Source organism: Mustela erminea, chromosome 15 (assembly GCF_009829155.1).
Source record: "Mustela erminea isolate mMusErm1 chromosome 15, mMusErm1.Pri, whole genome shotgun sequence".
NCBI lineage: Eukaryota > Metazoa > Chordata > Mammalia > Carnivora > Mustelidae > Mustela > Mustela erminea.
In genome coordinates this window covers 66,122,294-66,141,039 of record NC_045628.1, presented here as the reverse complement: position 1 = coordinate 66,141,039, position 18,746 = coordinate 66,122,294, and the positions used below count along the sequence as shown (strand labels likewise).

Below are 18,746 nucleotides of genomic sequence, written 5' to 3'. Positions count from 1 at the left end.
CGTTGGCTTTCTTTTTCAGTATCCCTTTGGCTATTCGAGGTCTTTTCTGGTTCCATATAAATTTTAGAATTATTTGTTCCATTTCTTTGAAAAAGATGGATGGTACTTTGATAGGAATTGCATTAAATGTGTAGATTGCTTTAGGTAGCATAGACATTTTCACAATATTTATTCTTCCAATCCAGGAGCATGGAACATTTTTCCATTTCTTTGTGTCTTCCTCAATTTCTTTCATGAGTACTTTATAGTTTTCTGAGTATAGATTCTGTGTCTCTTTGGTTAGGTTTATTCCTAGGTATCTTATGGTTTTGGGTGCAATTGTAAATGGGATGGACTCCTTAATTTCTCTTTCTTCTGTCTTGCTGTTGGTGTAGAGAAATGCAACTGATTTCTGTGCATTGATTTTATATCCTGACACTTTACTGAATTCCTGTATAAGTTCTAGCAGTTTTGGAGTGGAGTCTTTTGGGTTTTCCACATATAGTATCATATCATCTGCGAAGAGTGATAATTTGACTTCTTCTTTGCCGATTTGGATGCCTTTAATTTCCTTTTGTTGTCTGATTGCTGAGGCTAGGACCTCTAGTACTATGTTGAATAGCAGTGGTGATAATGGACATCCCTGCCGTGTTCCTGACCTTAGCGGAAAAGCTTTCAGTTTTTCTCCATTGAGAATGATATTTGCGGTGGGTTTTTCATAGATGGCTTTGATGATATTGAGGTATGTGCCCTCTGTCCCTACACTTTGAAGAGTTTTGATCAGGAAAGGATGCTGTACTTTGTCAAATGCTTTTTCAGCATCTATTGAGAGTATCATATGGTTCTTGTTCTTTCTATTATTGATGTGTTGTATCACATTGACTGATTTGCGGATGTTGAACCAACCTTGCAGCCCTGGAATAAATCCCACTTGGTCGTGGTGAATAATCTTTTTAATGTACTGTTGAATCCTATTGGCTAGTATTTTGTTGAGTATTTTCGCATCTGTGTTCATCAAGGATATCGGTCTATAGCTCTCTTTTTTGGTGGGATCCTTGTCTGGTTTTGGGATCAAGGTGATGCTGGCCTCATAAAATGAGTTTGGAAGTTTTCCTTCCATTTCTATTTTTTGGAACAGTTTCAGGAGAATAGGAATTAGTTCTTCTTTAAATGTTTGGTAGAATTCCCCCGGGAAGCCGTCTGGCCCTGGGCTTTTGTTTGTTTGGAGATTTTTAATGACTGTTTCAATCTCCTTACTGGTTATGGGTCTGTTCAGGCTTTCTATTTCTTCCTGGTTCAGTTGTGGTAGTTTATATGTTTCTAGGAATGCATCCATTTCTTCCAGATTGTCAAATTTATTGGCGTAGAGTTGCTCATAGTATGTTCTTATAATAGTTTGTATTTCTTTGGTGTTAGTTGTGATCTCTCCTCTTTCATTCATGATTTTATTTATTTGGGTCCTTTCTCTTTTCTTTTTGATAAGTCGGGCCAGGGGTTTATCAATTTTATTAATTCTTTCAAAGAACCAGCTCCTAGTTTTGTTGATTTGTTCTGTTGTTTTTTTGGTTTCTATTTTATTGATTTCTGCTCTGATCTTTATGATTTCTCTCCTCCTGTTGGGCTTAGGGTTTCTTTCTTGTTCTTTCTCCAGCTCCTTTAGGTGTAGGGTTAGGTTGTGTACCTGAGACCTTTCTTGTTTCTTGAGAAAGGCTTGAACCGCTATATATTTTCCTCTCAGGACTGCCTTTGTTGTGTCCCACAGATTTTGAACCGTTGTATTTTCATTATCATTTGTTTCCATGATTTTTTTCAATTCTTCTTTAATTTCCTGGTTGACCCATTCATTCTTTAGAAGGATGCTGTTTAGTCTCCATGTATTTGGGTTCTTTCCAAACTTCCTTTTGTGGTTGAGTTCTAGCTTTAGAGCATTGTGGTCTGAAAATATGCAGGGAATGATCCCAATCTTTTGATACCGGTTGAGTCCTGATTAAGGACCGAGGATGTGATCTATTCTGGAGAATGTTCCATGTGCACTAGAGAAGAATGTGTATTCTGTTGCTTTGGGATGAAATATTCTGAATATATCTGTGATGTCCATCTGGTCCAGTGTGTCGTTTAAGGCCTTTATTTCCTTGCTGATCTTTTGCTTGGATGATCTGTCCATTTCAGTGAGGGGAGTGTTAAAGTCCCCTACTATTATTGTATTATTGTTTATGTGTTTCTTTGATTTTGTTATTAATTGGTTTATATAGTTGGCTGCTCCCACGTTGGGGGCATAGATATTTAAAATTGTTAAATCTTCTTGTTGGACAGACCCTTTGAGTATGATATAGTGTCCTTCCTCATCTCTTATTATAGTCTTTGGCTTAAAATCTAATTGATCTGATATAAGGATTGCCACTCCTGCTTTCTTCTGATGTCCATTAGCATGGTAAATTCTTTTCCACCCCCTCACTTTAAATCTGGAGGTGACTTCGGGCTTAAAATGAGTTTCTTGGAGGCAACATATAGATGGGTTTTGTTTTTTTATCCATTCTGATACCCTGTGTCTTTTGACAGGGGCATTTAGCCCATTAACATTCAGGGTAACTATTGAGAGATATGAATTTAGTGCCATTGTATTGCCTGTAAGGTGACTGTTACTGTATATGGTCTCTGTTCCTTTCTGATCTACCACTTGTAGGCTCTCTCTTTGCTTAGAGGACCCCTTTCAATATTAACTGTAGAGCTGGTTTGGTATTTGCAAATTCTTTCAGTTTTTGTTTGTCCTGGAAGCTTTTAATCTCTCCTTCTATTTTCAATGATAGCCTAGCTGGATATAGTATTCTTGGCTGCATGTTTTTCTCGTTTAGTGCTCTGAAAATATCATGCCAGCTCTTTCTGGCCTGCCAGGTCTCTGTGGATAAGTCAGCTGCCAATCTAATATTTTTATCATTGTATGTTACAGACTTCTTTTCCCGGGCTGCTTTCAGGATTTTCTCTTTGTCACTGAGACTTGTAAATTTTACTATTAGGTGACGGGGTGTGGGCCTATTCTTATTTATTTTGAGGGGCGTTCTCTGAACCTCCTGAATTTTGATGCTCATTCCCTTTGCCATATTGGGGAAATTCTCCCCAATAATTCTCTCCAGTATACCTTCTGCTCCCCTCTCTCTTTCTTCTTCTTCTGGAATCCCAATTATTCTAATGTTGTTTCGTCTTATGGTGTCACTTATCTCTCGAATTCTCCCCTCGTGGTCCCGTAGCTGTTTGTCCCTCTTTTGCTCAGCTTCTTTATTCTCTGTCATTTGGTCTTCTATATCACTAATTCTTTCTTCTGCCTCATTTATCCTAGCAGTGAGAGCCTCCATTTTTGATTGCACCTCATTAATAGCTTTTTTGATTTCAACTTGGTTAGATTTTAGTTCTTTTATTTCTCCAGAAAGGGCTTTTATATCTCTCGAGAGGGTTTCTCTAATATCTTCCATGCCTTTTTCGAGCCCGGCTAGAACCTTGAGAATTGTCATTCTGAACTCTAGATCTGACATATTACCAATGTCTGTATTGATTAGGTCCCTAGCCTTCGGTACTGCCTCTTGTTCTTTTTTTTGTGTTGAATTTTTCCGTCTTGTCATTTTGTCCAGATAAGAGTATATGAAGGGGCAAGTGAAATACTAAAAGGGTGGCAACAACCCCAGGAAAAAATGCTTTAACCAAATTAGAAGAGATCCAAAATCGTGAGGGGGGAGAAAGGGGATAAAAAGAGGTTCAAAAAGGAAGAAAGAAAAAAAAAGAAAAAAGAAAAAAAAAAAAAAAGAAAAGAAAAGAATTAAAAAAAAAAAAGGAAAACACCTAAGAAAAATGTAAAAATGAAAAAATATATATATTAGATAAACTAGTAAAAAATCGTTAGAAAAGAAAAAGGTAACAGTTAAAAAAAAAAAAATTTTACCCGAAGGCGAGGAAAAAAAAAAAACAAAAAATGAAAAAGAAAAAAATTAAATTAACTGCAAGACTAAAAAAAAATCACAGGGAAAAAGCCATGAGTTCCTTGCTTGGCTTTCTCCTCCTCTGGAATTCTGCTGCTCTCCTTGGTATTGAAACCGCACTCCTTGGTAGGTGAACTTGGTCTCGGCTGGATTTCTTGTTGATCTTCTGGGGGAGGGGCCTGTTGTAGTGATTCTCAAGTGTCTCTGCCCCAGGCGGAATGACACCGCCCTTACCCGGGCCGGAGTGAGTAATCCGCTCGGGTTTGCTTTCAGGAGCTTTTGTTCCCTGAGCGCTTTCCGTAGAGTTCCGGAGGACGGGAATACAAATGGCGGCCTCCTTGTCTCCGGCCCGGAGAAGCCGAGAGCCCAGGGCCGCACTCCTCAGTGCGCCCTCAGAGAACAGCGCCCAGTTACTCCCGTCTGCCTGACCTCCGGCCACGCTCCGAGCTCACCGAGCCTGCGACCAGTTCAAGGTAACACCGAGCTGTGAGCTTACTGTCGGCTGTGTCTCTGTAGCCGGCTTTCCCGTTCCAATACCCGCAAGGTCTGCGACACTCAGACACCCCTGATCCTTCTGTGACCCTGCGGGACCTGAGGCCACGCTGACCCCGCTTGGGCTTCGCCCCGGTTTAGCCTCTGGAGCGATGTCCCTCAGCGGAACAGACTTTTAAATGTCCTGATTTTGTGCGCGGTTGCTCCGCCGCTTGCCGGGAGCCGGCCCCTCCCCCCGGGGTCTATCTTCCCGTCGCTTTGGATTCACTTCTCCGCCGGTCCTACCTTTCAGAAAGTGGTTGTTTTTCTGTTTCCAGAATTGCTGTTCTTCTTCTCTTCGATCTGTCGATGGATTTTCAGGTGTTTGCAATCTTTAGATAAGCTATCTATCTAGCTGATCTCCGGCTAGCTGAAGCAGTCTCAGCCTGCTACTTCTCCGCCATCTTGACTCCTCCTTCATCAGGTTTTCATTCCTGATCCTTTTAGCTCTGGCTTGGGGGAGGAAAGATTACTTAATATAAAACTTGGTCAGGAGCTTGACCTTTAGTTAGAGTTGTCTCTGATCTTCCCTAAACCCTATATAATGGGTAATTTGTATGTTCTGACTTTCCAATGCTTATCTCCATCTTGCCATTTCTGTTAAGTTCCACACTAGCATTTTAGTGACTTACCTTACAACTCCATTTAGAGGTCTTATGGTATCTCAAGTCACATGTGCATAACAGAAGTCACATTTTTCATTCTTAGCCTGCATTTCCAGTACTTCTGCTTTGCTAAAAACATCATGAACAGTTAAATGCCTTAGTGCCCTGATAACCTTTTTTCCTTGTAAGCCTTAGCATTATGTGTCTATTGAGAGCTCTGCATGGGTTCCTCTTAGTAAAGGTAATATATGAGCCTTGAAACATCTGTGTCAATTACTTGGCCTTTCAAATTTTTATTTACTTGTATTTTATTATTTTTTGGCCTTTTTTACACTTCTGAGTTCTGGATCTCTCACGCTGTGAGCTTGAACTTCAGTAAGTGGTACTATTAGTTTTCTGAAGTATAAAAATATTAAAGATATATTTATTGAAGTTATAAAATACTGAATTTAGATGTATTTGTAATTTTAGGCAGCAAAAGAACAGACGCAAGATTTAATAGTAAAAACCACTAAGCTTCAAGCTGAAAGGTAAGTTTTACTTTAACTACCTCTTCATTAACTTGGAGATTAAGTAGAAAGAAAATTATAGGTAACTCTAAAACAGACTTAAAATAATAAAAAAATAATTCAAAATTCATGTAACATGAAAGATTCTGAGCGATTATCCAAGAGGAAAATAAACATAAAATAATAATTTAGGATTATCAAACTTATGTTGGGGTTTGAGAGATTGTTCATTCTTGGAGGTGACAGTGTGTTGTTTATTGTTTGCTGTGGAATTAAAAAAGATTGCTTTTTAAAATGTAGATGATTTTGGAGTTTTAGTAATTTTATCTTTTTCAACACTCATTATCTCTTATTTTTTAGCTATGATTAATCCTCTCTGGTACAACTAAGAGTTCACTGTATACATTTTTCTTGTGGTAGTCTACAGATAGCTATGTTAATATTTGTTCACTGAATAAATGGGTGAATGAAAGTGAGTAGAATATGGATTCAAGTATTTTAGTGTGTATTACAATCTTTCATAATTAGTTTTTGGTTCGATTGTCTCTTTTCCTATGAAACTGTGGGCTCATTGAGAATGATGACAATTTCTTACTCTCTTTTTGTGTCTCCAGTGCCTAATACGTTGTAGATTCAATAAATAATTTTTGAGTTAATAAAAAATAAAAACTGAAAAAGAAGCGTTATATTGGAGCTTGTCGCATACATGGGACCCTAATTAATGTCTACAGGAGGCAACATTAGAACGTTGTGTTTCTATCTGTATATTCTCAAAACTAAGGATTATTCATGTTTATTATTTTAGTAAATTGATGGAAGTGTTTTGGCCAGTATGCTTTTGGGAGTGAAAATTTCTGACATTCTAGTATCCCAGCAGCTATAGATATGATGTGCCAAGTGAACATTTGCGGAAAGTATTTTAGGAAAATTACATACCAGAAATTATAACAGATTCCTGGGAGCTGGCCTAGAGTTGTTTTTCCATTTTTAAATATTACCTTTTCTTTTAGCAAGAAGCCTTGTTAAGTGATTAGCTTTAGAAATAGACATTCTGTAGGCTTATTTGGATAATGTGACATTCTTATTGAGACAGATACATAAAGGATATGAATATTTTCCCAACTGGGTTAGAAGTTGTTCAGTCATTGTGATAGGTGATGCTCTAATAAAGCTGCATGTAAAATTGTCTTCACAGAACTGCAACTAACATTTCTTTATGATATTTAGTTGATAGAAGGTGGATTTCAGTGATAGTCAGGAAGTGATATCCACATAATTATACTTCTTTTTTTTTTTTTAATACTATTGAAGTCCCTATTCATTATACATTTTATTGTCTCTTGTGAAGGCCCAGCAGCTAGATTTCTTTCTGAACTCAGAAAAATAATCTTTGATGAATATAGGTTTCTTTTTGAGGGGTAGTTTGTTAAAGTGGAAAGAATGTAAGCTTTGAAGACAAAAAACTGAATTTTAATCTAAATTTTGGGTAAGAGTTCATTAGATTTTTGATTTTGTAGAAGTTACTTCTTAACCTTCAGCCTCAGTTTTCACATCTGAAAAAAGGGACTAGCAGCTGTGTCAGGGTTGTCATGCTGATTCAATGATATACATAGGTGCTGAGCACACTGCTTGATGTCCATCAAGGAACATTACCCTTCCATCCTCCTCCAAAGCTATTAGATAAACCTGTCAGCACATCTTCTCTCTACATTGGCTTTCCTCAGCTGTTACTTACTTTTTATCCTTTCTTACTATTTTAATGTTTAATAGTTGTAATTTTGTTTTAATTTTGTTATTTGTTATAAACTAATTCAGGTTTTGAAGTTAGTAAAAAAATATAAAACTGTTTTGCACAAACATACATAGAAAAATATATTCCAGAATCATATCTGTTCAGGCAAGAGAGTAGACCTTTTTCTTCTTCCTCTCATTTACATATATAAAATTTAAAGAAAGAAAATTAAAGTCAGCTATAACTTCACTGCACAGACATAACTACTAGTAACATTTTGGTGTATTTCTTCCCAGCATGAATATATGTGTGTAGTTCATTTTACTTTGTTCACGTAATATTTTATGTTCATTTTTCTGTCTTTTATTTAGAAAAAAACATGTATTTTAATGGTGACATTTTATTTCGTCTTGTGAATGAACCAACATATATTTAAGCATTCTTAAATTATTGGATATTATTTCCATTACTAAAAATAATGACTTGACAGACGTTTTTAAATCATTATGGGCATTTCAGATTATTTCCTTGGGAAATACTCTTAGAATTGTAATTCATGAATCAAATGTTAGAAACTTTTTATTTTCTTTTAATTTTTTAAAAGATTTTTGTATTTATTTGAGAGAGAGAGTGCTTATGAGCATGCACAAGGAGGGGCAGAGGGAGAGGGAGAGAGAGAATCCCAAGCAGACTTCCCGGGAGCTCCGAGCCTCATCTTGTGGGGCTCAATCCCAGGACCCTGAGATCATGGCTTGAACAGAAATCAGGAGTCAGATGCTTAATCAGCTGAGCCACCCAGGAGCCCCAAATGGTAGAAACTTCTTAAAATATCCTGTATATTACCTAAATTCCTCTCTAAAAAGGTTATACCAATTTACACTTCTATCAGCAATCTATGAGAATGTTTCCTTTGTCAGTACTAGGTATTGTCATTAAAAATTTTGCCAATTTTATAGATGAACAATAACATCATAATTCTAATTTACGTTTTATTGAATGTTGATGAATCAGTATTTTTTTCATTTTGTCATGCCACTTATATTTCCTAATCTTTTTTGTTTTCTTTTATATGTTTTGCCCAATTTTAAATTCTTTTTCTTATTATTTTGAAATTAGGGGTGTTAAAAGGTGGAGTTAAAAGATGGCAGAGGCATATTTTCAGGGAAAAAAAGGAAGCACCATAAGATTCATAAATCATGTTTTGGGAATGCTTGAAAAAATCATTATAAGGATTAATTAGACAGTTTATTTTAAATACTTAGTATATGAATACATGTTCTGAAAATTCATTTATGGGTGTATTATATGTATTTTTTAAAAGTTTGTTTATAGGGATGCCTGGGTGGCTTAGTTGGTTAAGCAGCTGCCTTTTGCTCGTGGCATGATCCCAGCGTCCTGGGATCGAGTCCCACATCAGGCTCCTTGCTCGGCAGGGAGCCTGCTTCTCCCTCTGCCTCTGCCTGCCACTCTGTCTGCCTGTGCTCAGTCTCTCTCTCTCTCTGACAAATAAATAAGTAAAATCTTAAAAAAAAAAAGTTTGTTTATATATTTTTGGGGACCTGCTTTTTGTATCTGTAAAATGTCTTGTGGATCATTTTATGTTAATACATACAGATTTTTATCATATTTATCTGCTGCATGTTATTTCACAGTATGTATTTGCCATTTTTATTTATATATTATATATAATATGCAGTGATTACATGAACACATCAAAGAAGTTCTAATTTATAATAGCCATTAATATGCTTTATATGAACATTGATTTCATATGATTTTATTTAGATATTAAAAACTCTCCAAAATATACTGTATTTCAGTTATGATATGAGAGAGAAGTCTGTATCATATGTATCTTTTGTCACACCAGACCCTGACTTAGGGCTCTTACAGAGCCCTACATTAATGTTATTAGATTGCACAGAAGCTGCCAAACCAAATGATTGGGTTATCTTACAGTAACTTTCTGTCAGAATGATTGTGCAGTCTTACTGGGAAGAATATATATATGATAACTAAAGAGAAATATGATTTAAAAAATATATTAGAATTTATTTCATCACTACTTTAAAAAAAGTTCTCATCTTGAGATACCAAACCCTTGTTTTAGCAGTATGGCCATTGTTCAACATATTTTTGGACCAATGTTTTGTTGATACAGATCAGGCTCTGGTTCAAAATCTTTATTTCATGGTTTTTTTTTTTTTGTTTTTTTTCTAAGAATAGTCAACAATATTATTTGCAGTGAAATTTAATGATTAAGAAGTAATATCAAGATGGGTAATACTAGCTTTGATTTAAAAAAAAGTAAATTATAAACTAAAGAAATTTATTTCCTTTGTGTCTGATAAATTGACCCAAAACATACATCCAAAAGAAGCATCAAAAAGCTTTTAGGCAAAATGATTGATCTGTATAATCTCCAGGAATTTTATGAATTCTTGTAATTACCTTAATCCTGTATGATAATGATTGGAGCTTTAAGAGTGTAAAACAAAACCTATTGAGATAACTTTTTGATATCCATAATAAGATGATTAAGGACATAGGCCATTTATCTAATGTAGATTTCATTGGGTGATTTACATTATTATTTGAGATAAACAGAATGTTACTGCCACCTAGAGGACTTTTACTTTCTAACTTGCTGTACTATTTCAGAGCATTTGAGTGAATTTAATACCTCACAACCCGACCATACTAACAAAACTAAGATGGCAGATGCATTATACTCTCTAAACATAAAACATTCATGTTTATTTTATTCACTGTCATTTGAATATTATTAAATTGTGGAATATTTCTGACTTGTGAATACTGCTAGTGAAAGACAATTTTATTAATCTTTAAATCTAAGATAGAGAAGCCAGGAATGTTGAAATTCATTCAGGTAGTTTGTACTCTCAACTTGCTTTTAGATGGTGACTCGGCTCAGTCCTTCAGGTCCTTGCAGACAAGATTCCAGATGAGAGCATGCCTTTTCTTAATTATCCACCTAGTCTAGACAGGTTGCCTCCAGATAATGTAATTTAAAAGGCTTTTTAACATGCAGAAAAAGGGAAGACAAAAGTGAAGTGCTTTTATGAATTTATGAAGAATTGGTAAATGAGTTCTTAGCTTCTGTTTCTAACCTAAAGTTAAAAAATAACAGACCTGACTTTTTGGTTGCTACACAGCACTTCATGTGCGAACCTCAGAAGCAAAGGACTTTTCACTAAGAAGAAAATCAGTTGCAGATTGGTCTATTTCTCTTCTGTAGGATAACCTTGTTTATTACAAGATGAATAATTCAAGTACATGTGAGTGACTGAGAATTTGCTGTGCAAGGATCATTTGTGAACTTATTTCTTCTCTTTTGCGTAATGATTAATTCCTTTTATTGTCTTCAGGTATCTGAGGTAGAAGAAGTTCAGCTAATTTTATTACCTACATGCCTACTGAGCTTCTAATGTTTGAGGCAGAAATGAGGCTTTCAAAGACATTGAGAATCTTTCAACTTGTTTTAAGAAGTTATGTCAGAGATGTAACTTGTTTTAGGTGATGCAAATTCATAGCATGCTTGATTTTTTTTTTATTGCTTTTTTAAAATTATAGTCAAAGATTAGAAATAAGAGCGCAAGTTGCAGATGCCTTCTTATCCAAGTTCCAGCTGACTTCTGATGAAATGGGTCTCCTCCGGGGTACTCGAGAAGGACCTATTACTGAGGTATCTTGCTCTCTGTTACAGTGATTTAAAGCATAGCAGATATTGATTTATAGAGAAATCACTTTTTTTAAGGCTTTATTTTATCATCTTAAAAGTTTGATTTAAAAATATTTTTTAAGAGTAGAAACTAAGATGCATTTTAAATTACCTTAATCTGGCTTTTTTGTTTGTTGTTTATTCAAAGCATTATCTAAGCTTCTTTTTTTTTTTTTTTAAGAAATCAAAGAGTATCAAGTTTATAAAGAAAACCTACTCCTCATCTCTAAGTCCTTTTTCAACCATTTTCAGTGTTATTAATTGCTTCTTTTCTAAATTCTGTATCCTGGATCTGTTGATTTAAAATTAAAAAAAAAAGGCTTTGGTTATCTATGTTAACTTTTTCTAAACAAAAAAAAAATCTTGGAGTTCACAATCAGTCAGTTCCTGTATATTTATGAGCGGCCTCTATGCCTCCAACTTTACATTCTACTCTGGGATTAGGGGGCAAGAACAGGTATGTAAAGATACATAAAACATCATCTTCAGTGATAAAGCTAAGGTTAAGGTGTATAATACATAGCATGTTTTTCTTTATATAGTAATCTTTAGGTTTGTATTCTCTCTCACTAGACTATGTATTTCTTGAGGGCAGGGATTTTTGTTTTTATAAATTTTGTGTTCCCAGCAACTAGCATACTACTTTGTGCTAGCAGGCGTTGAATTAATGTATGTTTTAAAATTTAAATAAATATGTTACACTTTGTATAAAAATTTAGAGAAAGTCGAGGTCAGTTACAGGAAGGTTTCTTTAGAGTAACTGTAAGGATTTTTTTTCCCCTTGTAGTGATATTTCAATTTAGAGTAATGTAATTTCACCTGGAAATATGGACATTTTAAAGTTGCATTCTTACTTTTAAAGGATTTTTTCAAGGCATTGGGAAGAGTAAAACGGATTCATAACGATGTCAAAGTTCTCTTGCGTACAAACCAGCAAACGGCAGGGTGAGCAGTAACCTTTTCAATTCATAATTGCGTTACTAATCTTATATTTGTAAAATTTTTAAAGTGTCCTAGGTTCTTTTTGAAATATGACATTGTGTGAATAGGATTTTAATCTTTATGTGTCTTTGGATAAGGAGGGAGTTGGTTATACCCTGATACTTACAGAGCAAAACAACACTTGCTTATCTAAGTGATAGTATTAAAGTTTGACAGCATTTATTTAGTCATAAAAAAATTATTGCAAAATCATTCCATAAAGGATAAAATGTTAATGCTATAACCAGATCACTCTGTAATTAAACAAAACCAATTTTTTGGTGTGGCTATTGTCTAGAACTTTAAAATAAATCTTTAATTTCCTTAGTTTAGAAATTATGGAACAGATGGCCTTGCTTCAAGAAACAGCTTATGAAAGGCTTTATCGGTGGGCTCAAAGTAAGTGATTTCTTTCATACAATCTAGATTCATGAATATTTTCAGTTTGGTTATTTTACCTGACCTTTAATGCCATATTTTGATCTTTTTTTGAAAAGAAAAATGAACTTTACTTTTGAACATACTGTTTATCATGAGCATCTTTTTTTTTTTTTATTTTAAGATTTTTATTTATTTATTTGACAGAGATCACAAGTAGGCAGAGAGGCAGGCAGAGAGAGAGAAGGGAAGCAGGTACCCCACTGAGCAGAGAGCCCGATGCATGGCTTGATCCCAGGACCCTGGGATCGTGACCCGAGCCGAAGGCAGAGGCTTTAACCTACTGAGCCACCCAGATGCCCCTCATGAGCATCTTCTATCATTGAAGCTCTATGTATGATTAAGGAATAGAATGAAAAAATAAAGTCAATATTTCTGCCCTACTTTATCTTAGAGTTGATTAGGCATTTTTTATTATTTAAGTAACTGTTTTATACATGGTGAATTGATTTTTCTCTTGCTGCTGTAGCAAATCACCGCAGACTTAATGACCTCAAACAACACAAATTTGTTATCTTATGGTTCTGTAGGTCAGAAATCAGACAGGGTGTCACTACACTAATAGTGTTGGTAGGGCTGCATTCATTTCTGGAGGCTCTATGAAGAATCTGTTTCCTTGCTTATTGAGTTTGTTGGCATAATTTAATAACTTGAGTCTGTAGGGCAGACTGAGGTGTGAGTTTCTTGCTGGCTGTCACTCATAGCTTTTCCCACTTCTAGAGGCTTCCAACATTCTTTGGCTTATGGCCTCTTCCTCTGTCTTTAGAGTCAGCAATAATGGATTGAGTCACTCACTTTGAATCTCTCCTGCCTCTTCGTCCATATCATATCTCTGATTGACTCTTTTGCCAGCCTCTTCTACTTTTAAGACTTGTGTCATTGGATTTTCTTGAATAATCCAGGAACATGTCCCTATTTTAAGACCGTTACCTTAATTTTGTCTGTAAAGTCCCTTTTGCTATGTACTATAACATATTCACATGTTCCAGGAATTAGTGATCCTTGGAGGGCCATTATTTTGCTGCCACAAGTGGTTTATTTATTTTAGTTTTGTTTTAAAATGTTTCAGTAATCTGTTCACAAAATTGCCTGTCTCAACCAAGAAGACAGTTAAGACAGAAGGATAGGATAGGGGCGCCTGAGTGGCTCAGTGGGTTAAAGCCTCTGCTTTCGGCTCAGGTTGTGATCCCGGGGTCCTGGGATCGAGCCCCGCATCAGGCTCTCTGCTCGGCGGGGAGCCTCTTCCTCCTCTCTCTCTGCCTGCCTCTCTGCCTGCTTGTGATCTCTCTCTGTCAAATAAATAAAATCTTTAAAAAAAGGAGGATATGATAGAAGTTATCTGACATTTTAATAGGTGTTACCAACTGACTGTTGGAAGGAGTTAGGCATACAAGCAGTAAACTAATAATATCTGTATTAGATGGAAAATTTAATTATCTGCTTGATCATTTTACTCTTTATGTCCAAAACCCATTTCTTTTTCTGCCTCTCTTGTTTGCACTGTTTGCTCCTATTTGGAATGTTGTCTGGCTTTCTGTCTTTCAATTCAATTCCTACTTCAGTATTCAAAGCTGAACTTGGGTTCTGCATCTTTCTGGAACTCTCCATGACTACATTAAATCACAGTGACTTTTTGCATCTCTAAACACTAATTGTTGGAAATATTTGACATTCGGTACATTACTACTTAACTTTTAATACATTTATATGTTAGCCTCTCCAGTTAGATTTCTACTTTCTCAAAGACAAGGACATTACCTCACATTTTTTTGTGCTTCCACAATACCTAACATAGTGGTTCTAAACTATGGCCTTCTGACTCCTAAGGACTTTGGAGTCATCTTAAGATACCTAATTCCTGCAAAGGAAACCATCAATAAAACAAAAGATAGCCTGCTGAATAGGATAAGATATTTTCAAATGATATATCTGATAAGGGATTGATATCCAAAATATATGAAGAATTCATGCAACTCAACACCAGAAAAACAATTTGACTAAAAAGTGGACAGAGGAACTAAAGAGACATTTTTCTAAAGAAAACCTATAGATGACCAACAAGCACATGAAAAGATACTCAACATCACTAATCATGAGAGAAATGCAAATCAAAATCACAGTGAGCTATCATCACACCACTCAGAATGACTAATATCATAAAGACAAGAAATAGCAGATGTTGGTAAGGATGTGGAGGAAAAGAAGCCCTCGTAACAGTATGCATGGGAATGTAAGTTGGTGCAACCATTGTGGAAAACAGTATGGAGGTTCCTCAGAAAATTATAAGCAAATATCATATAATCCAGTGATTCTACTACTAGATACTTACCCAAAGAAAATGAAAACTAATTCAAGAAGATATATACACCCTTATGTTTATTGCAGTATTATTTACAATAGCCAAGATATGGAACCAACTCAAGGTCAACTGAATGGATAAAGAAGATGTGGTGTATATAGATACAATCAGCTATTACTCAGCCATAAAAGCAACTGGAAGTTACCATTTTTGAAACACTGATAGACCTAGAGGGAATTATTATGCTAAGTGAAGTAAGTTAGAAAGAGAAAGACAAAAATTATATGATTTCATTTATATGGGAATCTAAAAACAAACAAACAAACAAACAGACTCTTAAATACAGAGAACAAACTGGCTGTTGCCAGAGGAGAGGTAGATGATGGTGGGGGAGGGGTGGGCAAACTAGGTGTAGGGGATTAAGAGATACAAACTTCCAGTTATAAAATAAGTCATGCAGGTGAAAGGTACAGCATAGGGAATATAGTCAACAGTCTTCTTAAAAAAAAAAAAAAAGATTTCATTTTTTTCATTTCTAAAACATGCATTCTCAGTGCTTGCTAGAAAATATAATGCTAATATGAGGTCCACATATACCAGATATTTGGGAATTTCTGAACAAGTTCTGAGTTTTTTGAACATAGTAGACATTTAGTTAGCATTTCATGGATAAAATTGGAATAGTAAAGAAGATATTGGTGTAGAGATTTTTAAAAGTTTAGGATCTAAACTATTTTGAAATTACTATCTTATTACCATATATTATTTATATGAACATTTTTAGCAAACTGCTTAAATTTGCTCCCAAGGGAAGGGATTGGTAATATATTTTTTATATTCTGCCTCTTCCCCCTTGAACATTGCCATGTGTGTAGCAGTTACTCAGTGAATATTTGTTCATTGATTGGTTTCTTTGGAACTGTAGTCTCTAAATAATAATAAAATAGAGGTTTGGGGTGCACTGGATAGCATGTGTGGTCATAGAAAGTTACACAAATACTTAAGCTTACATTTTTAGTGTCGTTGACAGCATAAAATAGTTTTTGATCGGCATATTCTCTAAGTTCTTCTGAGCATTTTTTCTTGTAATATTTGTTAAGACTTTAGACTCTAGGTGTACAACCTAATTTTAATTTAACAAGGGCTATAATTATATGTTAACTGTTTTTCAGGTGAATGCAGAACATTGACCCAAGAATCATGTGACATATCTCCAGTATTAACTAAGGCTATGGAAGCCCTGCAGGATAGACCTGTCTTATATAAGTTGGTGACTTTTTCCTAATTTTAAAAAAATAAATCTGTTTTTTCTTTGATAAGTTATGCTAGCTTTCAGTATTAAATTTATATACATTAGTTTGAGTAATATAATTTACAGTGATATTTTCATATGTGTATCATTGGAGCATCAGCTTATTTGCTCATTGTGTATTATAGAATGCCATATGGAGGGGAAAAGCAGGATGTCCCTATATCTAGACTACCCTTTATTTATGTAGAGGTTAAGGGGCTTTTCCTCAGTCTGTCAGCTCATTACTACCTTAGAATTGCATGAAACTAAAACTCCTTTATCAACTCTTCCCTAGAGAGAAGGAGGTCAGATAGGGGACTGAGAGAGATAATTTCCCAGAAATGAAAAAAAGAAAATTTAAAATCAGGATTCCATTAATAAGATTCAAGAAAAGAAGGAGTTCAGGTGTTTGATTCAGTAATTTATGCTGGCCAAGAGATGTATGATGGTGATTTGTATAAGAACTCCATGCATTATTAATTATTCACATTTTTATTCTATATTTTAATTTTATTCTTTATATAAAATAGAAGTAAATTTTTATTTTTAATTTCTGCAGTAGTATGGAAATAGGGAGATCAATTGGGGAGTTACAATACTGGAAACAGAAAACTAGGGGACTCCACATAGGCATTCAGTTCATTCTTGCTCCAAGTCATGTCTTTCAGAGGCTTGTAATAGTTTTAGAGTATCTCCCCATTATTCTTTCTGATTGGAACATTGCTTAGCCTATAAGTTTTCAGAACACAAATGCTGGGACAGCTGTGTAAAATAATAACATTCCATGAGTACTTACTGAGTACTTACTCTATGTTAAGCACAGTTCTGTGTGCTAGAGACATAACATCAATTAAACTCTGCCCTCAACTTGCTTTATTTTATGGGAGCAGGTACAAACACATCCATTTAATGACTACAGTGATTGCTATTTTAGAGTCCCTGTGTCTGGTGCTGTGTGGCTCAAGTGTTCTGTGCTAGGGGAAAGGAATGAACATTAGGGAAGGTTTTCTCTGGGAAATAGGTTTCACGTGAGTTCTCAAGGTTGAATAGGCATTTGTCAGGAAGAGAAGGGAATTGAGAACATCCCAAGTTGAGGGAATAGCAGGTGCAGAGATGTGGATTGTGAAACAACATGTATTTCTGTGAAATTGATTATAAAAGCTTACATTGGCTGCTGGATTGGCAGCAAGGGCTGCATCGTGATAGCCCTGAACGTGGTGCATGGATATGTGATAAACCTTGTTCACCATGGCTCACCAGCTCAGCAGATTTTATCTACCTTGGAATTTCTTTCCCAGCCTTTTTACTTTCAGGTATTGGTGTTTAATTATGAGAGTCTTTTAGTGCTGAAAATATTTGGTTTTGAAATTTGGTTTTGATTTTAGTCAAGTGTTACATTGTCCACAGATTCATATTTGTTCACAGGGTTAGTCTTTGTTTAAAAAAATACCTTTGTGTGTTTTGGTCAGCTGACTCCTACCATATAAATATATTTTTCCTAAATTTTGATTCTCAATAAACACTTGGAAAGGAGCAATATTGCATAATAGTTTAGAAGGTAAGCTCTGAATTAGATTTTTTGGCAAGCCCCTCTACTTTCATAAACCCCAGTTTCCTTAAATGAGGATAAAAATAGTGCCTATCTTACAGGATCTTTGTGAATATTAAATTGTTCACATCAGGTGTTTAGCATAATGCTTTGCTCACCACTAAATATTAGCTATTATTTTTATTTTGGAAGGAGATAAACTGGAATGTTGTCAACCACAGAGGGATATTTAAAGTCTGTTATGACCGCCAGGAAAAGCTTGAAAGACATGGAATAGAAAAGCTTGAAAGACAAGGCAAAAAAGATTTATTATTGAAGGGACACATGCCAGGGAATAGGGAAGGCAGTGGTGCAGTTGGGAAGATTGTAAGAGGCATTTGAAAGTTAACTTGCAAAGGAGGAGGATTTTTAAGACCAATTGATTCTCATAAGATGAATGTTAAAAAAGAAAATTGGCCTTTCATTAAGTAATCATTTATCTCCAAAGTGGTAGTTTCTTTAAATTTAGGAAAAATTTAACAATGTATCATGTTAACCACCAGATGGCACTATATGAACTTGATTTAAGTAATGTGTAAAAGCTTCACTGACCTTAGTCTTTCTCAAAAGGGTAGGTATCCTGTGCAAGCAAAATGGTAATTATTGAAGTCCTTGAGAGGAGTTTCCACCCAGTTTTTATTAGGCAGTATATAACTGTGAAGTGCTAATGAATTATTAATTTTTAATAAATCAAGTATAGAAACAACTTCATAGGGACACCTGGGTGGCTCAGATGGTTAAGTGGCTGCCTTCAGCTCAGGTCAGGTCATGATCTCTGGGTCCTGGATCCCTGGGTCCTGGGATTGAGCCCACCTCAGGCTCCTAACTCATTAGGGATTCTGCTTCTTCCTCTCACTCTGCCTCTCCCCGCTGCCCATGTTCTCTCTCTCAAGTGAATAATTTTTTTTTAATTTTTTTAAATTTATTTATTTTTTTCAGCATAACAGTGTTCATTGTTTTTGCACCACACCCAGTGCTCCATGCAATCCGTGCCCTCTTTAATACCCACCACCTGGTTGCCCCAACCTTCCACCCCCCACATGTGAATAAATTTTTTAAAAAATTTTCAAAAGAAGAAAAAAA

The 18,746-nt window shown here is 35.4% G+C and overlaps 1 protein-coding gene across 2 annotated transcripts in view; it reads left to right on the top strand.

Annotated features, from left to right (window-relative positions):
• Nucleotides 1–18,746, top strand: part of COG6 (component of oligomeric golgi complex 6) — a 77,063-nt gene that overhangs the window by 12,924 nt on the left and 45,393 nt on the right. For both annotated transcript variants that reach the window (XM_032314723.1, XM_032314724.1), the window contains exons 4-8: nt 5,555–5,613; nt 10,919–11,030; nt 11,929–12,011; nt 12,376–12,446; nt 15,957–16,050. In XM_032314723.1, coding sequence (XP_032170614.1) covers nt 5,555–5,613; nt 10,919–11,030; nt 11,929–12,011; nt 12,376–12,446; nt 15,957–16,050 — 419 coding nt within the window. The remainder of the gene's footprint in view (nt 1–5,554; nt 5,614–10,918; nt 11,031–11,928; nt 12,012–12,375; nt 12,447–15,956; nt 16,051–18,746) is intronic.